Source organism: Anabrus simplex, chromosome X (assembly GCF_040414725.1).
Source record: "Anabrus simplex isolate iqAnaSimp1 chromosome X, ASM4041472v1, whole genome shotgun sequence".
NCBI lineage: Eukaryota > Metazoa > Arthropoda > Insecta > Orthoptera > Tettigoniidae > Anabrus > Anabrus simplex.
The window spans coordinates 157,989,092-158,015,227 of NC_090279.1; the positions used below are offsets into that span (position 1 = coordinate 157,989,092).

Genomic DNA, 26,136 nt, shown 5'->3' on the forward strand with positions numbered 1-26,136 from the left:
TGATCAGTAAAACAAACAATGTGGTATTTGACAGAATATAATCCTATACTTAAGTAGGCAATAAAATTTGTTACAAAGTACCATATTGTACACTGCACTGAATTTTTATGTCAAATCGAGTCACTAATGACAATTATCTTGGTTAGTCAAGTGAATCAAAATTTTAAAAAATCAAAGGAACTTAATAAAATATTAAATGACCAATTGCTATTATCTCAAATTACAACTATATATGCAACCACCAGTTTTGGTACATTAACTAGAAAATTAATTTTTTTATCTTCATTTTGGTTTATAATACTTTACATTTCACAGGAAAAAATCAATTAATATAAAGAATTTTGTTAGCATAAATATCTAGAAATCCATTTGGCGCTTGGTCAATTGATGGATAATACCATTAAATTGTACCCCGCACTCATTGATAAGCCTTCGTTTAATGTTATGTTCACTGCATAGATGTCATTTTTAGCTAATCAGTGGTAAACACAATAATATTTAAGTATTGGAAAGGGACAAATAACTGTCATATCAAGTCATATATAAGCTCACCGGACAAAAAATGAATTGCCCCTGGAGAAATCATTACTTCACGCACCGTATGGCCATGGGCACGGCCAAACACGATTGCCCCTTTCTGCCACTCTGTCCTTAAACCTGCCCATGTTGACGTACGCTGAAACATCAGTGTCTTTCTTGCCGTATGCTCACATAGAGGCAGGGTGCATGCAGTTGTGCTCGGGACCTGTTCGCTGTGCCATCAGTGCGTGCGCACCAGGGTGACTATTTTTGTCCAGTGAGCTTATATAGGCAGATGGATAGGAGGAACAAGAAAAGGAACACCAAATAGGAAGTCCTTATCCTTTCTTGTTTACACGTTTGTCCTTGTCTCCCCTTTCTGTTGCTCCTTCTTTGCACACTGAACTCCCTATGTTTGTCCTAATTTTGTCTCGTTTCTTGTTCCTCCTATCTGTCTAAATGTATGACTTCTTTACAATGTAATTAGCGCTTCTTTCTTTACTAGCTGTGTTGTGCAGTTCTCTTATTATGATAATAATTTTTACCAGCTGGGAGGAGATGTTCCTTCTAGTGGTAGTCCCGCTCCAGTGTCGCAGACCACTACAGGCCTCCTGGGAGACATCTTTGGCTTTTCTGCTACACCAACCATGTACTGCCCACCAAAGATCAACTGGCTTCCTGCAGAGAAAGGCAAAGGTCTCGACATATGGGGCACCTTCTCCCGCAGGTAGGTAGAAATGTAGTGTAACTTGGCAGCAAGTTAACTCTTATCTCCAGTGGTTTGAAGAAGTATAGGAAGTTGATAGCTATACAGTAGAACCTCGATAATTCGAAATCGGTTAATTCAAAATCCCACCTAATTCGAAGAAGCTATCGTTCCCGGAAACATAAGATACAGTTTTGCATGTTATTTAAATTGTTTAATTCGAAATACGGATAATTCGTAATTCGAAGTACAATGTCAGCCCCATTACCGAAATTCAGACTTTTGATTCAAAACTGCCTTTACATTTTAAAACAATAGTACCGGTATATTACAGAGTAATTACAACTCAAAATTTATTCGCATCATAATAGAACAAGTGTTCCGGAACGTGGAGCGGTAGCTTTCCGCGCTTACTCACTTCGGTGGGTCTACAGTGCGCTTCCTGATTGCTAAGTTGAATGAAATCGGAATTCTTTTTTATTCATCCTTTTAAGGAACGCCGTAATATCACGCAACAGGCAGTGTGCGGGAAAACATAATCCGCTAACACTGGCGATAAAACGTGGCTCATTATAATAAATTCGTAGGCACCGAACAACATTGTCATTGCCGATGAAACTGCATTGCTTAATTTTAATGCGAGCCCAAACGATCTTATGGTTTTAAAGGAGAAAGTGCCAGCCGGGTAATCGTGCAAGGGTGGGGAATGGGGATCATTTTAGTGCGTTGCAATGCACATGGAAGCGAGAAACTTTATCCCCTTGTCATAGAAAAGTTCAAGAAGCCACAATGTTTTAAGGGCGTCGGGCACTTTCCATGCAGTTACAACGCATCTTAAAATGCAAATAATACAGAAATCCAAAAATTAATGCATTTGCACAGGGGAACCAGTATAATTTATCCTAGTCTTTGAATTGTGTGATTTTTTTCTTTCATTGCGTGAGGTTATGTTTGTTTGATTAATGCACCTCCTTGGATACATTTTTGAAATAGTTCTTTTTTCATGGCATTTGAAAGGTATAAACTGTGAATCAAGGTTAACTGCATGCAGTAACAGGCCTTAGAATATTTTGTAACGCTGCGAGGGTTGGTACTTCTGAATTGCGGATTGGCGGTTAATTCGAAATCACGTAATTCGAAGTCGGATTTTTTAGTCCCTACCACTTTGAATTAACAAGGTTTTACTGTACATTTAATGGTCAAACAAAATTGTTCCTTGCAAGTTGATTTAAATGTTACCGAGAGGCAGGATAGATCTAAATGTAGATGTAAATTATTGCTCGTTCTGAGATATTTCTTCAGTGTTGCTACATAAATGGCCACTGCCAGAATAATTGTCAATTAATGTAGATGGACCTGGTATATAATTTCTTTGGTTTTTTTTATCACATGTAAATTTTTGCTCTTTCTGAGATATTTCTTCAGTGTTTCTACATAAATGGTGCAATTCATATTAAAGAGTGAATAGTCAACAGATAAATTCCGTTCATCCGCTTATTTCTTGTTTTAGTTCCATATCTATACTTACAGAGGTTAAAATACAACTACAGGAATATATATAATGTTAAATATGCACTGCACTTCAGTAATACTCATTAGAAAATAACATGACTGTCGGCACCAATGGCGAATTCTATTGTCGGAAGAAATAGATTGATTGGGAGTAAAAACATGCTTTGAAAGAAAATCAGGTTGTTGCTATCCAAGGAGAATAATGTAGCAACCATTCATCCAATATATTGTTGATAATTCGTCACTGGCAGAGAACGCCAGTAGAACAAAATCTCGGCAATACCTTGATATCGCAGCTACTACTACAATTGTAATTTTGACGACATATTGTTCACATAGGAGTTTTGAAGGTTAATATGAGCTGGATTATTTCCAATTTTAGCTCTTCAGGCAGAGCTGATTTCCTTTGATTCTTTGTAAAGGCTCATCCCAGTCTAAAGAATATATCTACTGCTAGTATGGAAGGTCTCCTGACGAATACAAGGCATCGTCTACTCTGGAGCAAGTTAGCAACAGCCCTGGCTGTCAAAATCTTTCAGGTCTGTGAGGAAGTCCTCTGAATAGCAACCAATGAAACTACCCGTAGTTGACACCCTGGTATTCAACAAGAGATCGAGACCAGGCTGCTTTTTCATTGATGCCACAATTTGGTTTGAAACTGATAAACATCAGCCATTGTTAGCTGATCAAAAATTATTTCAAACTCATGGATACCCTCACGGGTAAAATCTCAGATTTTTGTCTTTTTTTGGCTTTGGTGTAAGTAAGCGAATTGTTAGAATGTACACACCGTATAACCCTGAGTGCCACCTGCACTTATTTTGGAAAAATATTGCTTCTGCAGCTGAATGGACTGAATAGAAGGATTGAACAATGGGGATTGAGGATCAGTGTGGAGAAGAGCAAGACAATGGTGATGAGTAGAGGAAGTAAAGAAGGAAAAAGAGCTATCATAATTGGAAAAAAGGATCTGGAAAACTAAAACACTTCAAATACTTGGGAAGTGAACTATCAGAAGATGGAAGAGTGTATATGGAAGTAAGTAGGAGGTTAAAACTGTGGAGTGCCTTTTACCACCAGGTACGGATATTAATATACGATAAAGATGTGTGCTAAAGAAGTAATGTGCAAGTGATATTACTTACCTGTAATGACGTTTAGCAGAAACCCGGACAAAGACTCAGAGATGAGAGTAGAGTACAGGCACTGAAATGAAATTTTTGAAGAGTATGGTACAGAAGACAAGGAGGGACAGAGTGAGAAATGAAGACATATGAAAAGAGCTAAGTGTCCAAAAACAAAATGATAAACTGAGGTGGTTTGTACATGTTAAGCGGATTAAAGACTGCCAAGACAAGCACTGGAAAGACAGATGACAGGGAAGAGAGGATGAGAGAGCTCAAGATTACAATGGATGGAATCTGTGAAAAACAGTACAGGACAACAGAACCTGATTGAAACACAGTGTTGAGTGATTAATGGTGGAGAGGAACCATATTTACCCTCACCCGGTGTCAGCTGGGGAAATGATGAACATTTTCATCAGCAATCATCAAGTTTCTTGATGCCACTGCAGTACAGGATCCAGGCTTCACATCAGTCACGTAACATTGTACAGATGACAGCTTTATACATAGTGAGTTCTTGAGAATTATGAAAGATAAAAGGTCTCTTCTCTTTTTCCCCGCTCATGGACCTGTCCTGTCCGTCGTCGCCATAAGGCTTTTCTGAGTTGGTGCAACATAAAACAAATAGGGGAAAAATGAGAACTGGCTTTTAGCCGACTAGGAAAATATAAAATCAAATGGGAAGGATGTATGGAAATAGTGCGGAGGGGGGAAGGTAGAATCCTAACAGGAGGGGAAATTAAGGCTGAAGTGAGAAACCAAGCAAGATATGTGAGGACCAGATTTAAGAATGATGATGTAGGAATCAAAACCAGGATTGGCATTGCAAGACATATTTCTGAAATGAAAGATCTTGTGCATAACCTCGGATTCAAAAATCTTTGCATGTTGCGTTACCATAGCTGCGCTTAAGGATGGACAGTAAAGACTTTGCCAATTAATCAGCGGACTTTTGAAACGTAGACCTGAAAGATCTTGTGCATTATCTCGGATTCAAAAATCTTTGCATGTTGCGTTACCATAGCTGTGCTTAAGGATGGAGAGTGAAGACCTCGCCAATTAATCAGTAGCAGACTTTTGAAACGTAGACTTATTGCGGAATGTTCAGGATCCCATGGGTAGACCACACCACCAAAAAAGGTGGTGTTCAGTCATTCTGGGAAACAGTCTATTTTTAATGTTGCAAATTTCAGGAAAGCAAACTATTTTGGTTATTTCTTCCAAAATGGCAAATACAGCCTGATACAACTAATTGTAGAAGGCAACCCTGTGGGTGGAGACAGTAGAGTAACACCCACAGTATTCCCTACCTGTCGTAAGAGGCAACTAGAATGGGTTCCAGGTGTTAACTTCGGAGCCTGGGTTGGCGACTATGCAATATTTTGCAGAGTCCTGGCATTGCTTCCACTTACTAGTGCCAGGCTCCTCTCTTTCGTCAATCCTATCAACTCTTGTTCTTTGCTGACCCCAAAGGTATTGGAGCATTCAAGGCCTACGGAGTCTTTCATTTTCATGCCCTTCATGGCCCTTGCCTTTCTTAGCCAATATCTTCATTTTTCGAAGTGTCAGACGCCTTCCATTTTTGCCCTCCGACTAGTGTTAATAGAGGATGGTTGCCTGGTAGTACTTCCTCTTAAAACAATCACCACCACCATCACCACATAGAATGGAAATGTGGACATGGGTAGAGAACATTATCCTGGCCACAGAACGTCCTCATCAGTGGTTTGATGTTCACAATTCGGCAACTATGAGACGGCAGACACAAAATGAAAAAAGGAAAAAAAAAAACTCTGTGATAGTTGCCAACTCTCTATAGACTGGCTGAGATTGGACTACACTTCACCATCCAGCAGACTAAATAAGTAGAATGTGGCTCCCAAACTAGTGGTAACATCAGAATTAGCAATCGCGACCCGCGTAAGACCATGCATTTTAAATACGTAGTGTCCATTGGCACCACAAACTGCGATGCCACTTCTTATACTTGGGCAAGGGTAAATGCAGCTTGCTTGGCTGAAGTGGAGATAAGTTAACAGAGTTCTGTGATAGAAAGATGCCTCAGCATATAAAAGCAAATTTACAGCAGCATGGTATGCCCAGCAGCCATTTAAGGTGCAAAATATCACCCATTAAGACATATGATGGAGAAAAGATGGGAGTTCGGAAAAGATATAGTGATGACATTTATTAACATTGAAAAAGCTCATGACGTGTGCCCAGACAGTTGGTATGGGACACATTAAGTTATGTACCAAAATTGTGTTAGTAGTGAGAAGACTAGTATAGGAAAAAGAAAATGGTTTAAAGTTGAAACTGGTCTCTGACAGGGAAGTGTACTGTCCCCCATACTATTCACCATAGTCATGGATGAAATTCATAAGAACATTAAACAGAGATTGGGAAGACAGGCAACAAAAACCATGTTGTTGCAGATGATATAGTGATATGGGGTGATGATGAAACGGAAGTGCAAAAACAAGTAGATGTATGGAATCAAGAGATAGAAAAATTTGGGATGAAAGTAAGCACAGAGAAAAGTAAAACAATAGTGATGACAAGGGGAAGGAAGGAAGAGAAAAGATAAAACTGAATGGTAAAATTCTGGAAGTGGTTAAGTTTCAAGTACTTGTGAAGTGTGATCACAGAAGATGAAAAGATAACAGAGAAAACTGGGAAAAGAATACAACAAGCAAATGGCTTCTACCAGAGTGTAAGGGGTATTTTGTGGAACCAAGATGTCCTGAAGAAATGTACGAATGTATTATATTCAACCTATTATGAACCCATACTAACCTATGCAGCTGGATCGTGGACTACAACAAAATGAGAGTAGCAGCAGAGATGAAATTCCTAAGAGGTATCGAGGGCAAGACCAGAAAGGATAGTAGAATTAGAAATGAAGAGATAAGGAAAAGGACAGGAGTCTTGAAACTTCAACAGGATAGAAACAAAAAAGCTAAAGTGGTATGGGCATATGACGAGAATGGGAGAAGAGCAAAGAAAGCTTTTTCAGAGAAGTTAACAGGAAAGAGACCACAAGGAAGACCCTGAAAGAGGTGGACACATTCAGTATGGAAGTGCATAGGGAAGAGGGGAGGAAAGCCAGAAGATGTACTTAAAAAAGAAGAGTGGTGCAGAGACAGGCTTCGATGGAGGTCCTTGATTCACAACCCGACCCAGGAAGGCTGGAAACCGGAAATGATGATGATGATGAATATCACCCAATGATGAAAAAATAAACATTTTCATAGACTGAGTCATTGCAACCACTTGAGAAATGCAGACATTCGACAAATTGCTCGTATTGTAGAAAAGATAAGCGAGCTAGTCTCGCTGGTCATCATCATAATCTTTGTTTCCCCTTGTCCAGCTCATGCCAGGTTGGCGTGTTGATAGCACTTTGCCACCATTGCCTCTCCTTCCACCACTCCTCTTCAGTAATTGTATTCCACTCCAGTCTTCTCTGTTCTTGACAGAGTTCATCACCTTGCTCTGGGCCACCCTCTTGCCCTCTTTTCTTCTAACTTAGCCTCCAATACTTGTTTTGGTATCCTTCCCTACTCCATCCTCATATGTCGAAAACTTCATCCTATCACTCAGTTTTTCGACCCCTATCTCTTTCTGACCTCCACTTTTCTCACTTGGTCTCTCCTTGTCTTCTTGTTTCCGCTGGTAGTTATGTGGCGAGAAGGCACGACTACTCAGCTGTAAAGACAGCTCTCCAGTTAGACCCAGGTGGAATACCATTGAAGTGGTGGACCGATAACATCCAGGCTGATGTGCAGGACGTTGGCTCAAAACCTGAAGATGTCTGCAACAGACCAAATTTGGAGGAGATATTGCAAAACAGTGGGACCCATACATCGGCATAAAACACTACTAAGGAGAGAGAAAGTTGCCAACTTTCTATGAGATGACAGCATCACCACAAGAAGATGACAGTGTATAAACATGGCTTGTGTGTTGGGAGAGAACAAAATGCAAGTCACTGTGCTAAAGAGATTTGTTGATCTGAATGATTGATGAAGGCTGATAAGCAGGATCTCATTCAGTTTTATTCCGTATTCGTGTTGATGAATAAGTGGCTTGGAAATATATCGATATCAATACCTCAGCATTTCGATGAATGAATTGGAGGATGATCAAAGAATTACCTCGCTTACTTGAGCTGTTGTGAATGACGCACAGTGAGATATATTGGATGTACATTCTACTTCAGTCAACAGAAAACACACTTTTATTTTCATGATTCTTCTCATAGGCATAAAACTGAAACCCTGTGGCACAGAGAGATGCTACCATTGTGCTCAGCCTGCATCCAATCTGTACTAGGACTGAGGAGGAGAGAGCCTGGAGTTTATGTACTCTAGATGAGAATTATTTCTGTTTTTCCCTTCTTCCTACACTGACCTCGGTGTCTTTAGCCTACTGTGTGTTCCTCTTCATGTTCCTTTCCATTACTCATGTTTGATGCTTGTTTGATCTTTGCTTTCAGGAATGGTCAAATCAACATGGACTTCACGTTTACTAATCGTGCTATGCAGCCAATGGCAGGGTTTGCTATTCAGTTGAATAAGAACAGGTTAGTTTTTAAAGCTGATGTTTTTCTTTTTATTGTTACAAAGAGTTAAAACATTTCAAGATTAATTCTTTTATATAGACTTTTAGTGTTTTTTTTAAACGAGTACCTATTCCATAAACTTTATATTTCTTTTTCAAGGATGAAGAAGTCCCAATAGGACCAAAATGTGTACCTTTAATGCATTTTAATTTAACATTTTCAGTAGAACCTTTGTTATGCGGAACACTTTCAAATGAAATACTGTTTAACTGAAACTGTTATTATTAAAGCAACTTTATTGTAGCAATGTTAGGGCTCCTGGCCCTTTCTTACACTTAACCACTTCATGTGTATAAATTTACAATATAATTTTTTAAATTTACAGTTTAATGTATAGTAACAGTACAAGAACTGAAATGACCTAAAAACCTAACCTAACCCCATGGCCTTGGCCTACCAAATGACTGCTGCTCAGCCCAAAGGCCTGCAGATTACAAGGTGGCGCGTGGTCAGCACGACAAATCCTCTTGGCCATTATTCTTGGCTTTCTATACCGGGGCCGCTATCTCACCGTCAGATAGCTCCTCAATTCAAAACTTGTAGGCTGAGTGGACCTCGAACCAGCCCTCAGATCCGGGTAAAAATCCCTGACCTGGCCGGGAATCGAACTTGGGGACTCCGGGTAAGAGGCAGGCACGCTACCCCTACACCACAGGGCCAGCTGAAATGAACTAATTTAATCATATTAAATCTTTACCAACTAAAGTATCACTAACTAAACTAAGGTAAGTAAAGTATAACATATACACTGCAACACGTTACAATAAACAACCATGTTCACTCTTTCATGCATCCCATTGACACTCAAGAAAGATTGGAAGAGCATATAAGATGATGCTGGCCGAGGATTTTAAACTTTCTTAGATTTAACTTCCCTGATGTCATTGGGGAATTCATTCCACCAGCTCATGGCGATCATGAACGATCTGTTGTTGTAGGTTGTAGTCTGATGTACAGGAATTTCTAGCATACAGTCTGACCAGGTAATGAACAGGTGTAGTGAACTAAGGTAGCAAAATCTGGCAGATAGGTAAGGAGTGTTTTCAGAAAGCACTTGATACACCAAAGTAGTTGCATAGTCTACGTCTGGCATTTAGTCGTAACCAAGATAACTATTGAAATAATAATAAATGAATAAATTAACTTATTGTTATTATTTCAATCAAATATCATCAATACGGATCGAAAATGATGTTTTTCACATGTAATAAAACCAAGATAACTGCCAAAAATATTTATTATATTGCACTTTATTTTTGAATAAGTCTTCTTTCTTTCTTCTTTCTTTTCTTTTCACGTAGTTTTCTAGCTGCTATTTTACACCACCGTTTCATTAGCAGAACGTTAGAAGGCTTTGATTCGTCACATCACGAACCCACTTAACAGAGAAGGAGCATTGGCGGGTTGAGAGGCTCAGACAGTTGAGGCGCTAGCCTTCTGACCCCAACTTGGCAGGTTCGATCCTGGCTTGGTCCAGTGGTATTTGAAGGTGCTCAAATAATTCAGCTTCGGCTCAATTCCTACGGGACAAAATTCCGGCACCTCGGCATCTTCGAAGACTGTCAAGAAGTAGTTAGTGGGATGTAAAGAAAAAAGCAATAACAATAACATTTATGATTAGGAGCATTGTTTATGTGATGTTACGATAAAGGGGATGAGTAGCGGAATGCGTAGACTCCAACCTTGAGTGCCTCCTTCCCTTCTCTGTTGTTAACTCAGTTTGTGATGTGATGAATCAAAGCCTTCTGACGTCCTACTAATGAAATGGTGGTGTGACATCGTGGTTAGAAATCTATGTGAAAAGAAAAAACAAAACAAAAAAAATAGAAGACTTTCAAAAAAATCGTGCAATGAGTACAGTAAAAGTACATGCACTATGGACCATGCTTTGTTCTAAACATGTTCAGTAGTTTAGGTTTATTAAAATGTTTTGTTAGCATTTTATATGTATTGCCTTCATTTACTTTAAAACATCAAAAAAGCTTTTTAACTATACAATTTATATTTATTCAACGGACGAATGTTACGTTTAAAAACAACCATCTAGCCATAGCCTTAATGTTTCTGTTCCGAGGTATCTGTGGAACAGCAGAGGTGAAAGAAGGTGCTGGGATGAATAGGTCTCAACTTACAAAATTAAAATAAATTTAAAATTTAGCAAAGGTTATATTTTCTTTTTGAGATCAAGAAATAACAAGTATAACAGGAACACAGTTGTATATCAACAAGTTAAGAATGTACGATTACAGTTTATTAATGGATTTTGGGCTTCGAGCCCCAGATTCACAATCCCTGAGCAATGAGCTCAACTTTACCTATGAACAAGGTTCAACAAAGGGGCGGAAAACCCCAATCATGCCAAGGAGCACTAGCTCCCAATTACCAGTTAAGCCTGCTCGAGGCACACAAAAACCAAATTTAAGAAAGAGCAGCCCGCTCTCAAAGTTCAAGCCTATTCAAAGGCCACACCAAACTCCACCTTTAAGCTGCCCTCCAGGCACATAAGAACAGGGGTAATAATACCCAATCTGCTGAGGCCTATTAAGTAAAGAAACAGGTCAATTACATGGCCCCAAAATACCAACTTGAGTGGAGGCGTAACTTGCACTCCTAATACACCTTTTTTAAAACGTATTTGGCTCTTAGGCCGCTTATGGAAGGGCTAATCCCATACTACGGAGGTGACACGATAGGAAGATTTATTACATTATGAAGCGAAGAAAAATGGTTATGGAAACGTAGTCACCTCATAAACAATATGAGAGGGAGCTCGAGAGGGTGAGGCACTCTCTATCCCGATTTGTAGTTAAAGAGACAGAATTTATACCAAGTATCTTTTAAATTTTAAAGGAAGGCTACATGATAAAAGTTTCGAACCTGCCCCGAGGGTTAAACTGCTGAGCTAGCAAGAAATGAAGTTATTAAAAGGTCATTACCTTATGGAAGAACTGCTGCCCAAAGGAAGAGGCGCTTCCCGCCCCCTGCTACATAATCACACTAAGAAAGATGTTACTGAAGTGGCGAGGAGACCAGAAAATCAGCAGTTTATATACCCTCGCGGAAAATTCGAGACGTTTCATGAATGATTACAACCCGCCCACAAAATTTTATTGGATAACAGCAAAAACTAATACACCAGACGAAGAAGAAACACCTTATTGGTGGAAAATTAATTACAGAAATTCCTGATTGGCTACATTCAAAACAGGCGGAAAGAAAGGATTGTATTGCCAACCTACAACTGACAGAACAAAATTTAGTTAAGACAAAACTTTTGAATGTTAAATTTCTTCAGGACAGTTCATTCCTTTACACCAGAGTGCGTTATTATAGTTTTGGTAGAGACATCTGTTAGAGAATGTTCAAATTTCTTACTGCAGAGCAAACAAATACACATCGAAACAGGCATTGTTCAGAACACTTCAAAATTTACAGTAGAGACATCTTCTGAGAAACCTTAGAATTAATATGGTTATTAAAAGTTCAGGCTTACTCCAGCAGAGGAGTATCAACTGGTGCAATGTTTGAATTAGCGGCGTGGAGGTGTACCGCCCGGTACAGTTTCCATGATCACGCATTGCGCATTAAAAAAAAAAAAATAGAAAGCACGTGGATGAAGGAAAACTTGCATAATCTCAGTGGTAAAATTACATCAATTTTTTCCCATAATTTCCATTTTAAAATTAAGGGTGGGGAAATTATTTGGGGAGGAAAATTATACATGTAAATACAGTATCAGCCAGGTTTTTTTTTTTTTTGTTGTTGTTTTTTTTTTTTTTTTTTTTTTTTGTAAGGGTGGGCATTGACATTATATTGTCTTCAGATCCTGTAAGTTCAATCGTTACTTAAACTTTCATTCTTGTTTCTTTCAGCACCTAGCTGTGTATTCATTGAAAGTGACATGGTGAAGTAAATACTGGGAGCATTCTATAGGGTTAACACGACAACAGGTCAGTGTTGGAAGAGGGAACGATGGAAGGAGGAGGCGAGGACAGAGATAGAAACACAAAAGGACAATGTCCACATCTTCAGATAGCCTCTCTCCTCATCAACTGCAATTCTTCTATATCCATTTTATCCCATCCCCTCACGAGCTGTCAAGATGACCTCCCAATAAATGTTGTCTGCCCTCGTGATGATTTAATTGATGGCCGAGAAGAAATGGATATTGAAGAGCTGGTATTGTCAAGGAGAGAGCCTTTCTATGTGAAAAAAATGTGAATTGTCCTTATCCTTCCTTGTCTCTATTGCCCTTTTCTCCCACACTGACCTGTCATACTCATCCTATTCATAGAATTTAAAAGAAATGCTAAGGGAAAAGAGCATAGCAAATGGTGTGCATTAAGAACTCATGGTAAGGGAGCCATCCTCTATCAGGAATACACACCGGCTAACCGATGGGTCGACACCCTAAATGGGCTCTCCGGATCAGAGTGGAAAGACGCGCTGAAAATGCAATATAATGTGGTTTCTGTACGGGCCCTCCCTGGACGTGGCCGGGATGGAGTCTACTGCAGACACTGCAGTGAGCCTGAAATCCTAGCTCAAGTTCTTGGTTCATGTCCATGGGAGGACTTGCTTAGGAATGTTAGGCACTACAGAATACGATCTAGAATTGCAGCAGCATTCTCCCAGAGAGATTACGAGGTACATGAAGAGGTACCATGTGTTGCTGATGGTGGAAGCAACTGGAGAATAGATATAATCGCAATTGACCAAGAAAAAGATTTTGCATATATTCTGGACCCCACTATTAGATGCGAGGTCGACTCAAGTCAGCCAGCAGAGCTAGACGCAGAGAAGCGAGCTATCTATGAACCAACAATCAGCTACTTCAAAGAATCATACATCATCGCCTGTATAAGGGTTGTAGGACTTTTCATCGGAGCAAGAGGAACCATATCAACTTTCTTAGTTGAGTTTTGCAAAAGTGAGGGCATTCCCAAGAATCTCTACTGTGATTTACCTGTCTTGGCCATTAAAGGCTCTGCCCAAATTCTTAGAAATCGCCTCTATAGTACTGCATATGAGAAGGATTAACTCCAGAAAACTCTTCATGGTTACACATACATTCAATATTAAAGTGTTATGGTATACTTTGTCGCATTTAGGCAGCTTTTCATTGTAGGGAGTACAAATAAATAACCTTTCCATTACTTACCTCTTGACTGTCGGTAGGTCCCAGGCTTATGCTGCTAGCTATAGGCTGGCCAGCTCTCTTGTACTCTAAGAACAAATGATGTACATCTCTAAATTATAATTGTAAGGAGAATTGGTGTTTAGTGATGTAAAGAGGATATTTTATCTTTTCTTTGGCCAGTTTTGGTGTGATGCCAAGTGTACCTCTTCAAGTGATGACACCTCTTCCTCCTGGTATGTCTCATGAAACCTCTTTGCCACTGGCCACAACAGGACCTGTTCAGAGGATGGAACCCCTCAACAACCTGCAGGTGAGTGCTTTGCACATGACCCATTGCACAGAAAGGGACCCAAAGTCGTCAATGGAAAATTTACGGCAGTGTCTGAGGTGTAAAAATTGCATTTCTATGTTTTGATTCCTTGTGCTACTTTCGGGTCTTCTTAACAAACTAAGTTACGCAGCAGTTCTAGTCTTCGCCACTTGATGTTGTGAAAACTTTGTACAATTGGTAAGAAAATTTTACCAGTGGCCACTAAATTAGGCGGATGAGGAAAACTGCATTGCAGTTAGGTTTGGGAATTATTACACGTCGCGAATCTCATTTTCCCTCCTTCCCTTGCTGCACAAACAGGTTCCGTGACCACGCACAGATACAAGACCAGACAGAGAACTGTTAGTACAACAGGTAGCAGTAAGTGAATCAGCTGTGGGAAGGAAGCCGGGGGCTGAGTGCACTTACGAACCAACCGCACACAACAGTTTGAACATTTGTGCATATTACCTATTTTTATATTTTTCTCTTTCTTCCAGATTTTGGACATTGCGATAGTGCACAGAATTTTTTCACCTTCAAATAATGTATGGTCCTTTTTGTCTAATGACAGTGTAAGAAATCTGCTTTGCTTCACAGCAAGTAGACCTTCGATATATTCCCACTTTTCTAAATAGTTCTTCGCAAGTTCTAATTTCTGGTTGTTTATCAGAAGGTATTTTGAAATTCAAGACTGTATGAAGAATACAAGCAACATGTATAATTTCAATTTTTATTAACGTTTTACTCAAAAAACAGGAGATGCTACGCACCTGAAGGGAAAAATATCAAATTACAAGACTGTTGTCCATATACCATAACAGGATAACATGTTTTAATTATGTGTTTGTTAATCGTGTAGCGTTTTTTAGGACCTATTCTTTGTGCTAATTTTAATCTGTACTAAGGGAATGCGGCTGATGTCCTCATAGGACGAAATATGTCCTGCAATATTCACGAGAATATAAGAATAAATTATTTGTTGTGGTGAAAAGGCAGATCTTTAATACTAAAAAAATATTTATAGGTATGGGAATGGCAAAGTAACACAGGGTCAAGAATCTTTTACCTCTGAGTAAGGATTGCACTCCGAATTGACATGTTCGGGTTTTTTTCTTCTTCGCCAGTGGCTTCATAACCTTGGTAACAGCGTAATTTTTCTGACCCACCTAATTTGGTGGCCGCAACTTTATTAAATGCTGTAATTGTGTTTTTCTCATAATACATTTTTCTTAATAACAGTCAATAATTAATATCTTCTGAAGTATATTGCACCTAGGAGCATGAACTCTTCTTCAAAATACTCAGGATATTATGCCAATTTTGGAACCACACAAATCTCAAAAATAAAAAATCCTACTTTTATTCCCTTTCCGGTCAATGGGTTATATAAAAGAAAAAGACACTTGGTCTCTGGAAAAATCTGGAATTGATATACACTAATAAAAGATGTTATTAATCTGAAGTGATTGTCTTCGTGTGTTCCAGGTTGCAATCAAGAACAACATAGATGTGTTCTACTTCGCCTGCCTGGTGCCCATGCACGTGTTCTTTGTGGAGGACGGTCAGATGGACAAGCGAGTGTTCCTGGCCACCTGGAAAGACATTCCCGCTGAGAACGAAGTACAGTACACACTCACTAACGTTCAGTGCAATGCAGGTGAGTTGCTTTATGGAAATTGGTTTAGTCCTTAGACCATTTTAACTTGCCTCAACCTCACTCGGTCTCATTCTTGATGAAGCGCTCTGTGACGTTTTTAATACTGTATTTTCTCAAGTAACTCGCACCCGTACATTATTCACGCACCCCTATTTTTTAAAAGTTTAATCCAGTTAAATTAAATACTTGTGTACTTAACTCTCCCATTTTCTGTAATGTATATTGCACATTTCTTGCCTAGTTTCAAAATATAGATGTTGTAGTTGCGATCTCCAAATTTTGAAACCTGGAATTAGCAGGTTGAGGAATGCGGTCATGACTACCGCTAGTTCGGTGAAAAGGTTGGTGCTGCCAGACGCTGTGATGCTTGGCTTCTGCACTTTGCTTATGTTTTGTGATATATGTTAATGGTTATTACAGAATGGTGATTATAGTTAAAGCACAATGAATTAGTAATACTGCATCATTGAAACTTACCCACTGAAGTATATGGGAATAGGACACAGGTATTCAGTGTCTGAAGTAATGTTGGCTGATAGCAGTCACTGTTAACTGAGGTAAGAATATTTTTTTTCTTCATAAAATTGATTTGTTTTGTAGTTAATTCAATCTTATTTCACTTCAGGCACTCTTATTACCTTGTAACTGGATTTTCCAGTATCTATATGTTCAACGTGCTGGAGGGACCCTCTGTTTGATTTATAAAGAAACGTGTTTAAATAAGTTAATTTGATATAGAATGATTAACTTGCATCTATTTGTCATCAGGTAAAATGCATGAATTGCGTGAGAAAATATAGTAATGTGAGGTAGGCAATGGGAGCAACAGAATAAGAGGGGCTTTAGGGACTTCCGTATTAAAATGCAGTCTAGAATAAAAATGCACTCATCTTTTTTTCTTGTTTTCTTTGGGTGTACAGTGTGGCAACTTGAGAGTGTCACTCATGGTCATCTCTTCTGATCCATTAGGAGTATTCACTCCATTTCCCTATCTGGGCTCTTGGGTGTCAACCTCTCCTTGTTCCATGAAATAAATTTCATTTTGAATCTATATTAACAATTATGTTATATAAGATGAAAAGAAAAAAAAGTATAATTGTTGGACCTAGTTAATACATTCAAAAATATTTTCACAATTTAAAGTGGTAAAAACATCATAATAAAACAGTACATGTTTTGGCCTCATTAGGCCATCTTCAGCTGCCTAGAAATAACAATGGCTTAAAATGAATGTATTGAAAACTGCAAAAACATTGTACAATTTATCAATCAATCAAATCATTCACTACTGATCTGCATTTAGGGCAGTCGCCCAGGTGGCAGATTCCCTATCTGTTGTTTTCCTAGCCTTTTCTTAAATGATTGCAAAGAAATTGGAAATTTATTGAACATCTCTCTTGGTAAGTTATTCCAATCCCTAACTCCCCTTTCTATAAACGAATATTTGCCCCAATTTGTCCTCTTGAATTCCAACTTTATCTTCATATTGTGATCTTCCCTACTTTTAAAGACACCATCCAAACTTATTCGTCTACTGATGTCCTCCCACGCCATCTCTCCACTGACAGCTCGGAACGTACCACTTACAAACCATTATTCTCGTCATTATTCCGTATTGAAAAATAGCTAATCACAAAGTTTATATTAGGAGTAATTTTAATACCATCTATTCAGTACAGTTTACAATGATCCCCAAAGGGAACTTTCATCCCATCAACGCAGTAATTAAAACTGAGAGGATTTTTCCTATTTGTGAAACTCGCAACCTGACTTTAATCCCCGTTTATCATCATACCATTGCCTACTGTCCATCTCACAACATTATAGAGGTCATTCTGCAGTTGCTCACAATCTTGTAACTATACTGCCTTCAATTCAACTACTTATTTCCATCCTTATTTTAAATATTGGCATCAAACATGAGCATATACTGTATCTTTTAACCGTCTTGTTCTTATCCTGTTGACGCGTTATTTTTTATATTCTGTTTTCCTAATGTAATATATATTATTCAACCTTTTAGTCAAAAAGATTCATTTCAGTGTCAGACATGGATTACATTTTAAAAACAATGTGTGATGGTTAATTTTAGACGGACACTTCAATTTTTCAAAGCGATTTTAGTTTAAGTTCTGTTTTATTCAATATTTTTATACTGTAAACATTTTGCATCCACAGTATTAACACTCGTAAATATTCATCAATACGTTTTACGTAAGTCATTATGACTCCTTAGACCATGTGTGTTGTAAGATTGATTGAGGCTGATGATGCCCAATAAATAGTGGGCGAAACATGTACCCTTCAAATTTCTGATAATTTCCATGTGTATTTAACCACACTACAGTGGAATAAATTGTATTGAATAGGTGATATTAAAATTACTCCTTATATAAACTTTGTGATTACATACCACTTAGTCGAGCAGCTCGTTTCCTTTCTCCCAGGTCTTCCCAGCCCAAATTTTGCAACTTTTTTGTAACGCTACTCTTTTGTCAGAAATCACCCAGAACAAATCGAGCTGCTTTTCTTTGGATTTTTTCCAGTTCCTGAATCAAGTAATCCTGGTAAGGGTCCCATACACTGAAACCATACTCTAGTTGGGGTCTCACCAGAGACAAATATGCTCTCTCCTTTACATCCTTACTACAACCCCTAAATACTCGCATAACCATGTGCAGAGATCTGTACCCTTTATTTACAATCATATTTATGTGATTACCCCAATGAAGATCTTTCCTTCTATTAATACCTAGGTATTTACAATGATCCCCAAAGGGAACTTTCACCCCATCAACGCAGTAATTAAAACTGAGAGGATTTTACCTATTTGTGAAAATCACAACCTGACTTTTATCCCCGTTTATCATACCATTGCCTACTGTCCATCTCACAACATTGAGGTCATTTTGCAGTTGCTCACAATCTTGTAACTTATTTATTACTCTGTACAGAATAACATCATCTGCGAAAAGCCTTATCTCTGATTCCACTTCTTTGATATATATAAGAAAACATAAAGGTCCAATAATACTGCCTTGAGGAATTCCCCTCTTAATTTTTACAGGGACAGATAAAGCTTCACCTACTCTTAATTCTCTGAGTTCTATTTTCTAGAAACAGAGCCACCCATTCAGTCACTCCTTTTTCTAGTCCCATTGCACTCATTTTTGCCAGTAGTCCCCATGATCCACCCTATCAAATGCCTTAGATAAGTCAATCGCAATACAGTCCAATTGACCTCCTGAATCCAGTATATCTGCTATATCTTGCTGGAATCCTACAAGTTGCGCTTCAGTGGAATAACCTTTCCTAAACCTAAACTGCCTTCTATCAAACCAGTTATTAACTTTGCAAACATGTCTAATATAATCAGAAAGAATGCTTTCTCAAAGCTTACATACAATGCATGTCAAACTGGCTGGCCTGTAATTTTCAGCTTTATGTTTATCACCCTTTCCTTTATATACAGGGGCTACTATAGCAACTCTCCATTTGTTTGGTATAGCTCATTCAAGCAAACAATAATCAAATAAGTACTTCAGATATGGTACTATATCCCAACCCATTGTCTTTAGTATATCCCCCGAAACCTTATCAATTCCAGCTGTTTTTCTAGTTTTCAACTTTTGTATCTTACTGTAAATGTCATTGCTGTAATAGGTAAATTTTAATACTTCTTTAGTATTAGTCACCTCCTCTATCTGGACTTCATCCTTGTAACCAACAATCTTTACATACTGCTGACTGAAAACTTCTGCCTTTTGAAGATCACATACACACTCCCCTTGTTCATTAATTATTCCTGGAATGTCCTTCTTGGAACCTGTTTCTGCCTTAAAGTACCTATACATACTCTTCCATGTTTCACTAAAATTAGTGTGTCCACCAATTATGCTTGCCATCACGTTATCCTTATTTGACTTCTTTGCTAGATTCAATTTCCTAGTAAGTTCCTTCAATTTCTCCTTACTTCCACAGCCATTTCTAACTATTCCTTTCCAACCTGCAGCTCCTTCTTAGTCTCTTTACTTCCCTGTTATAATATAGTGGATATTTACCATTCCTTACCACCTTTAAAGGTACAAACCTATTTTCACATTCCTCAACAATTGCTTTAAACCCATCCCAGAGTCTGTTTACATTTTTATTTTTATTTACCGTTTTCCACCGATCATAGTTACTTATTAAAAACTTCCTCATGCCTGTTTTATCAGCCATATGGTACTGCCTAACAGTCCTACTTTTAAGACCTACCTTTCTTTCACATTTATTTTTAATTACCACAAAAACAGCTTCATGATCACTAATACCATCTATTACTTCGGTTTCTCTATAGAGCTCATCCAGCTTTACCAGCACCACATCCAGAATATTCTTCCCTCTAGTTGGTTCCATCACTTTCTGAATCAGTTGCCCTTCCCATATTAACTTATTTGCCATTTGTTGGTCATGCTTCCTGTCGTTTGCATTACCTTCGCAATTGACATTTGGTAAATTGAGATCACCTGCTACGATCACGTTCCTTTCCTTATCGTTTTCCACATAGCTGATTATCTTATCAAATAATTCTGAATCAGCATCCGCGCTACCCTTTCCTGGTCTGTACACTCCATAGACATCAAGTTTTCTATTATCTTTAGAAATGAGCCTTGCCCCTAGAATTTCGTGCTTGTCATCTTTAACTTTTTCGTAGCTTACAAATTCTTCTTTCATGAGAATGAATACTCCCCCTCCTACCATTCCTATCCTATCTCTACGATACACCCTCCAGTTCCGTGATAAAATTTCTGCATCCATTATATTATTTTTCAGCCATGATTCAACTCCTATTACAATATCTGGTAAGTGTATATCTATTAAATTATTTAATTCTATTCCTTTCTTTACAATACTTCTACAGTTAAGCACTAACAGTTTTATGTCATCCCTACTTGATTTCCAGTTCCCTGTTCCCTTAACACCGCTCCCTAGCGCACCCTGTTTCCCAGAATGTACCTCCCTATAACCCTTCCAAACAAATATCCTAACTTATATGTACCACTGCGGTTTAAGTGAAGGCCATCTGAGCGCAGATCCCTATCTCCTACCCACCCATTAGGATCTAGAAATTTCCCTCTGTTTCACACATACCCATTCCATAGTCTCATTTAAATCCCCAATCATCTTCCAGTCAGTATCCCTCCTACACAGTATTCCACTGATAACAATCTCCGCTTCCTTAATCTTCATCCGTGCTGCATTTACCAGATCCCACACATCCCCAACTATGTTGGTACTTATACCTGCTTGTCTTACGTTGTTAGTACCAACGTGAAACGCTACCACCTTCTCCTTTCCCTCCTCCTTCTCTTCTACTTTCCTCAACGTCTGCCTTAACTTAATTCCTGGATAACAGAATGAATCTAGTGAACATTTTTGTGATTTATAACAGTAATATTGTAATAAAAGTTTCTGATCTTTAAAATTTGTTTTAGGTAAAGTATTGACAGCTGATTCAGTAGAATTGTCAATCAATCAATACTGATCTGCATTTAGGGCAGTCGCCCAGGTGGCAGGTTCCCTATCTGATGTTTTCCTAGCCTTTTCCTAAATGATTTCAAAGAAATTGGAAATTTATTGAACATCTCCCTTGGTAAGTTATTCCAATCCCTAACTCCCCTTCCTATAAATGAATATTTGCCCCAGTTTGTCCTCTTGAATTCCAACTTTATCTTCATATTTTGATCTTTCCTACCTTTATAAATGACACTCAAATTTATTCGTCTACTAATGTCTACTAATTGTTCCACTTTATGTAAATAAACTTCTAGAATGTTTTAAGTTTTCAAATGTAGATTAAATTAAATGTAATGCCAGACAAACAGTAGTATTCAAAATGAAATGCCGTGAGGTCATCTTGTGAGATATGAAATCTAGAAGAAAACAAAAAAAGGATGAATATTAAAAATGAGGAAAGCAAGATGAAGGGAAAGAACTGTACAGTGAGATTCAGTAGCCCCTTCCATTATCGTTCGCTGCAGCCCAACTAACAAGCACATGGTTATAGGGGTGCTATTCCCCTGCAGGCATACTGTATAGTACTAATGTTCAGTGAACATATTTTTCACATGATTATAAACCCTAGCGAAATGTTATGTCATCCATTCACAAAACATGACGCCTTGAAATCATGTGGCAACGTCTTTTTACCATGTAACTATGTTAATGTGTCGTGTCTCGTGACCAGGTGTAACGAAGAGGGGAATCAATGCATAAAACTAGGTAACAGTGCAGTAATTAATGTCTTAAACACTGAACCGGATGGCGTATGTACTCTGCTCTTGTCGTACTACCAACATGTACGAGTATGTTACTGTATTGAATAGGTGGGAAAATTTTACTTGAATAAATCAAGTTTCCAGCAGTGTAGCATAGCGGATGTGGTTAAGCGTTCGCCTAGCAATCGGCGGAATGTGCCAGCAGCAGTTTGAATCCTACATCGTTCAAATATTTTTGCTTCAATATGATGTTTGAATATGTAAACACAGGCCCACATTTGCTACATTCAAACAGTAGAATGACGCTGTAATTCATCTTATGCCCTGCACATACTCCGCTGGTTAGGACCTGAATGTACTGTAATATCTGCTGTCATTCGGCATGTTTTCCACAGAGGAATACGTTGACATGCTCCTCATTTATAGGGAAGCAAGACAAAACGCGTGCAAGCCACTATGTCTGTACCAAGAAAGGTATCCTGACAGGCGATACCCGGCTGCTACGACATTCCGCTGTGTTCAAAGACACCTAAGGACATCAGGCGTGATTTCCAACCGGCCACCAGTCCGTGATAGGCCCGTTACATTGGGTGAAACAGAAGAGGCCATTCTGGAGGCAGCTCGTAATAATCCACACATCAGTACAAGGGCAATTGCATGACAGGTGAACACCAGCCAGCCATCCATCTGGCAAATACTGCATGAACATAAATTTCACCCATACCATCTTGAGCTACACCAAAAGCTCCATGGGCGGGATTTCGAAGCTCAAATGGAGTTCTGTCGGTGGCTGTTAGACAGGCTGGACAATGATGTAGCATTCGTATCTCATATCTCGTTCTCGGACGAATCGCGCTTCCACAATAATAGGAACATCAGCCACCACAACAAGCACTATTGGAGTCCGGACAATCCTCACTGAGTGCGACAGGTGGCCCACGAAGTACGATGAGGTATGAATGTTTGATGTGGAATCGTAGGGGATCGCCTGATTGGACCTTATTTATTTGAGGGCCATTGGACAGGCCCATGCTACCTGCACTTTCTGTGTCAGGAACTTCAACTGCTGCTGGAGGATGTGCTCTTGCACGATCGTTTGACGATGTGGTTGCAACAGGATGGAGCTCCATGACATTTGACTTTGCCTGTTCGTAACCATCTGAATGAGGAACTGCCAGGGAAATGGATAGGACGAGGAGGCCCCGTTTCTTGGCCCGCCAGATCACCGGATTTAACGCCATTAGACTTCTTGCTGGGACAGTTGAAGAACGTCATTTACACTCAAGCGCCGGAAAACCCTGACCAGCTCTGGCAACTCATCATGGACGCCTGCCAAGCAGTTACACCTGGAATCCTTCAGCATGCAAGATGATTTATTGGACACTGGGCCCAAATGTGCATAAAGCAAAACGGTCATCACATCGAGCATTTTCTGCGATAAAACATTGTCAGGGCAGTTGTTTTCCTATTATTTCCGATCTGTGTGTGTCTGATTTGCTAACTAATCGGCCCTTCTTAGGGCCACAAACATTCATTCACACACAATTTGCATGAAAGTGGGTATTGAACTTGCATTGCGTGCAGTACATATTAAACATTTCAAAAATTTGTAATCTCCGTCCTGGACTCAAACCTCCCACCTGACGTGCAAGCTCGCTCCGCCACGCCTTTACCAACTACACTACAGTTCCGTATGGCACACTGGGCAGCTTATAGCAAGTGTTAGGTTTACTGCGGTCACAATATCAATTTAGTATTTCCCCAGCGTGTCAGGTTCATATGATCTAGAAGGAACACGCATGTCTTCCAGTGTTTAAAGAGTATAACATTACGGTGACCTATCATGGTAAGTAATAATAATAATAACTTAAATGTTTCCACCTTTTCAATACAATATATTCACAAGATTACAAAATTATACGGTACTAGTTTCGACCCATCTAGGGGTCATCATCAGCCGTATTGGAGCAAAGATCATTTGTGGCGAAATCCTAAGACAATTTTGTAATCTTGTGAATATATTGTATTGAAAAGGTGGAAACATTTAAGTTATTATTATTATTACTTATATATTGTTCAATACGGACCAAAAACATGAAATTCATAACCATCTATCATGGTAAGGCGGTAAATACAAAGATATCCGGTTGTGTTGTATGAGCACATCGTCAGGGCAGGTGTTTTCAGGACGGAATGAATATTGTGGGTTGCATAAAACTACATTGGAAGGGGCGGCTGAATCACGCTGAATAGAGTAAAATATAAAGCGGAACAATTCTAATGAATCAGCTGTCAATGCTTTACCTGAAACAAATTTTAAGAACAGAAGAAACTTTTATTCCAATATCATTGTTATAAATCACAAAACTGTTCACTAGATTCATTCTGACTTCATATCACATCAGGTGACTCTCTCATCTAATGATGTTTAAGCACACACCTATTTTATCTTTTAAAGTATATCATATGAATGTAAATTGTAAAAGTTTTGCAATTTTCAATACATTAATTTTAGGCCAATGTTATTTCTAAGCAGCTGGAAATGGCCTAATGGGGCCGAAACATGTACTGTTGTTTTAATATGATGTTTTTACAATTGTAAATTGTGAATACATTTTGAATGTAATGACTAGGTCCAACAATTGAACTTGTTTTTTCTCTCCTTGTTCAGCATTGGTGAGAACTTCTGTGCAGGATGATCTGCATTGCGCCATTTGACATGCGTGTACCAGCAGTTTTCTCTCCTCCAATTGCTCACCGACAGCAGTGATATAAAAGGATCCTCGCACATGCTCATTGCGCACTTGGCCGGTCAGAGTAACACCACAAACCATCAAAGCAACTCTGAAGTGGGCAATCAGATGACAGTGTTGTGTAGAATTCCCATTTGCCCCATTTTTCTCAGGATAGTCCTTTTCTTTAATGGCCTCAGTGTCTCATCTATTCTCAGATATCTTGCATTTAAGGCTCAAAAAAAAAAAAAATCTGGTTTATGGATTTGTGAAAGTTGCTCTGTTTTTAAATATGTAGCTCTCGTGTGCTGGCAAATTCATTGAAAATTATTTCTGTTATAATGTTGGTAATGCTCATGTTGGTACTTTTTTTTCTTTGTTTTTACTCTCTTTGCTTCTGTTGACAGTGTATGTTTTAACCATTGTAAACACCTATTTTAGGAACTTGTCTTATACTTAGTTCTGTGCCCAAATATCAAAAGAAAAAGTATCTTGAAGAGGGGCAGTTCTAAATCTGACAAACATTGTGTTGAATCTTAAAATATAAACTTGAATCGTATATGAATTGCATTTTTAAAAAAAGTCCTGTTCTTCATGTGGTCTTGTATCCTTTCCTTTTAGAATAAAAATGCACTTGCAGAAAAAAAAAAAAAAAAGGAACAAAATTCAGTGCCCCATTGCTTTGCCCATGAGAGAGAAAATTATTTTTTAGAAATCCTATAGAATTCTAGAAACCCAAACAAAGGATAAAGACAGTGACAGGTCATTGTGGACAGTGGGAGGAAAGGAAGGGAGAAACAAAGACAAACTCTTCATCTTAGAACATCTCTATTCTTGTAGAGTCTCTTTCCTTGCATGCATATGTGTAGGCAGTGGAGGGATGACCCACAACATTATACAGTAGATGAGCGCTTAAGTGTGCATCCTTCCTACCCTCATTGTGTTAATTTATAACTTGTATGATCTAAGACCGTAATTTCTTTGAACCTTGTAGAGCTCAGCTGGAATGTTGTGGCACCAAAATGCATGCGGAGCAAGCTAGGCTATCAGGGATGAAGAGGGGTGGGGGAACTAGAGTGAGACAGCATACTCGGCTTTCTACGGTGAAGTTACTTACCAGCTGGACAGCTTGTTACTGACTGAGCTGATGTCCCTCATAGGGACCGTGACAGACGAATCCATCCTGCAGAAGGATACTAAGCTTGTGCACAAGTGCCAAGACTTTCCGGCTGAGCTGTACTATCAAGTATTATCCTGAACTGGTAGCAGATGTTGAGTAACGTTTAACTTGGATGTAATGTTGCAGATGCTGTCGTACAGAAGATGCAACAGAACAATGTTTTCACCATCGCGAAGCGTAATGTTGAAGGCCAGGACATGCTGTACCAATCCTTGAAACTGACTAATGGAGTGTGGGTTCTAAACGAGCTCAAGATCCAGCCTGGTAACCCGAACATCACGGTGAGTTCATTTTATGTTCAGTGATCATACTTTGTGCTCAAATTCCTTTCATCTCCTCTCCTCTTTTTTTCTGTCTCCATATTTA

The 26,136-nt window shown here is 38.8% G+C and overlaps 1 protein-coding gene across 3 annotated transcripts in view; it reads left to right on the forward strand.

Moving 5' to 3' along the window:
- The window catches only part of AP-1-2beta (adaptor protein complex 1/2, beta subunit), a 109,738-nt gene that overhangs the window by 81,463 nt on the left and 2,139 nt on the right, over positions 1 to 26,136 (forward strand). For all 3 annotated transcript variants that reach the window (XM_067158855.2, XM_067158853.2, XM_067158854.2), the window contains exons 13-17: positions 1,068 to 1,246; positions 8,363 to 8,449; positions 13,809 to 13,938; positions 15,427 to 15,598; positions 25,897 to 26,051. In XM_067158855.2, coding sequence (XP_067014956.1) covers positions 1,068 to 1,246; positions 8,363 to 8,449; positions 13,809 to 13,938; positions 15,427 to 15,598; positions 25,897 to 26,051 — 723 coding nt within the window. The remainder of the gene's footprint in view (positions 1 to 1,067; positions 1,247 to 8,362; positions 8,450 to 13,808; positions 13,939 to 15,426; positions 15,599 to 25,896; positions 26,052 to 26,136) is intronic.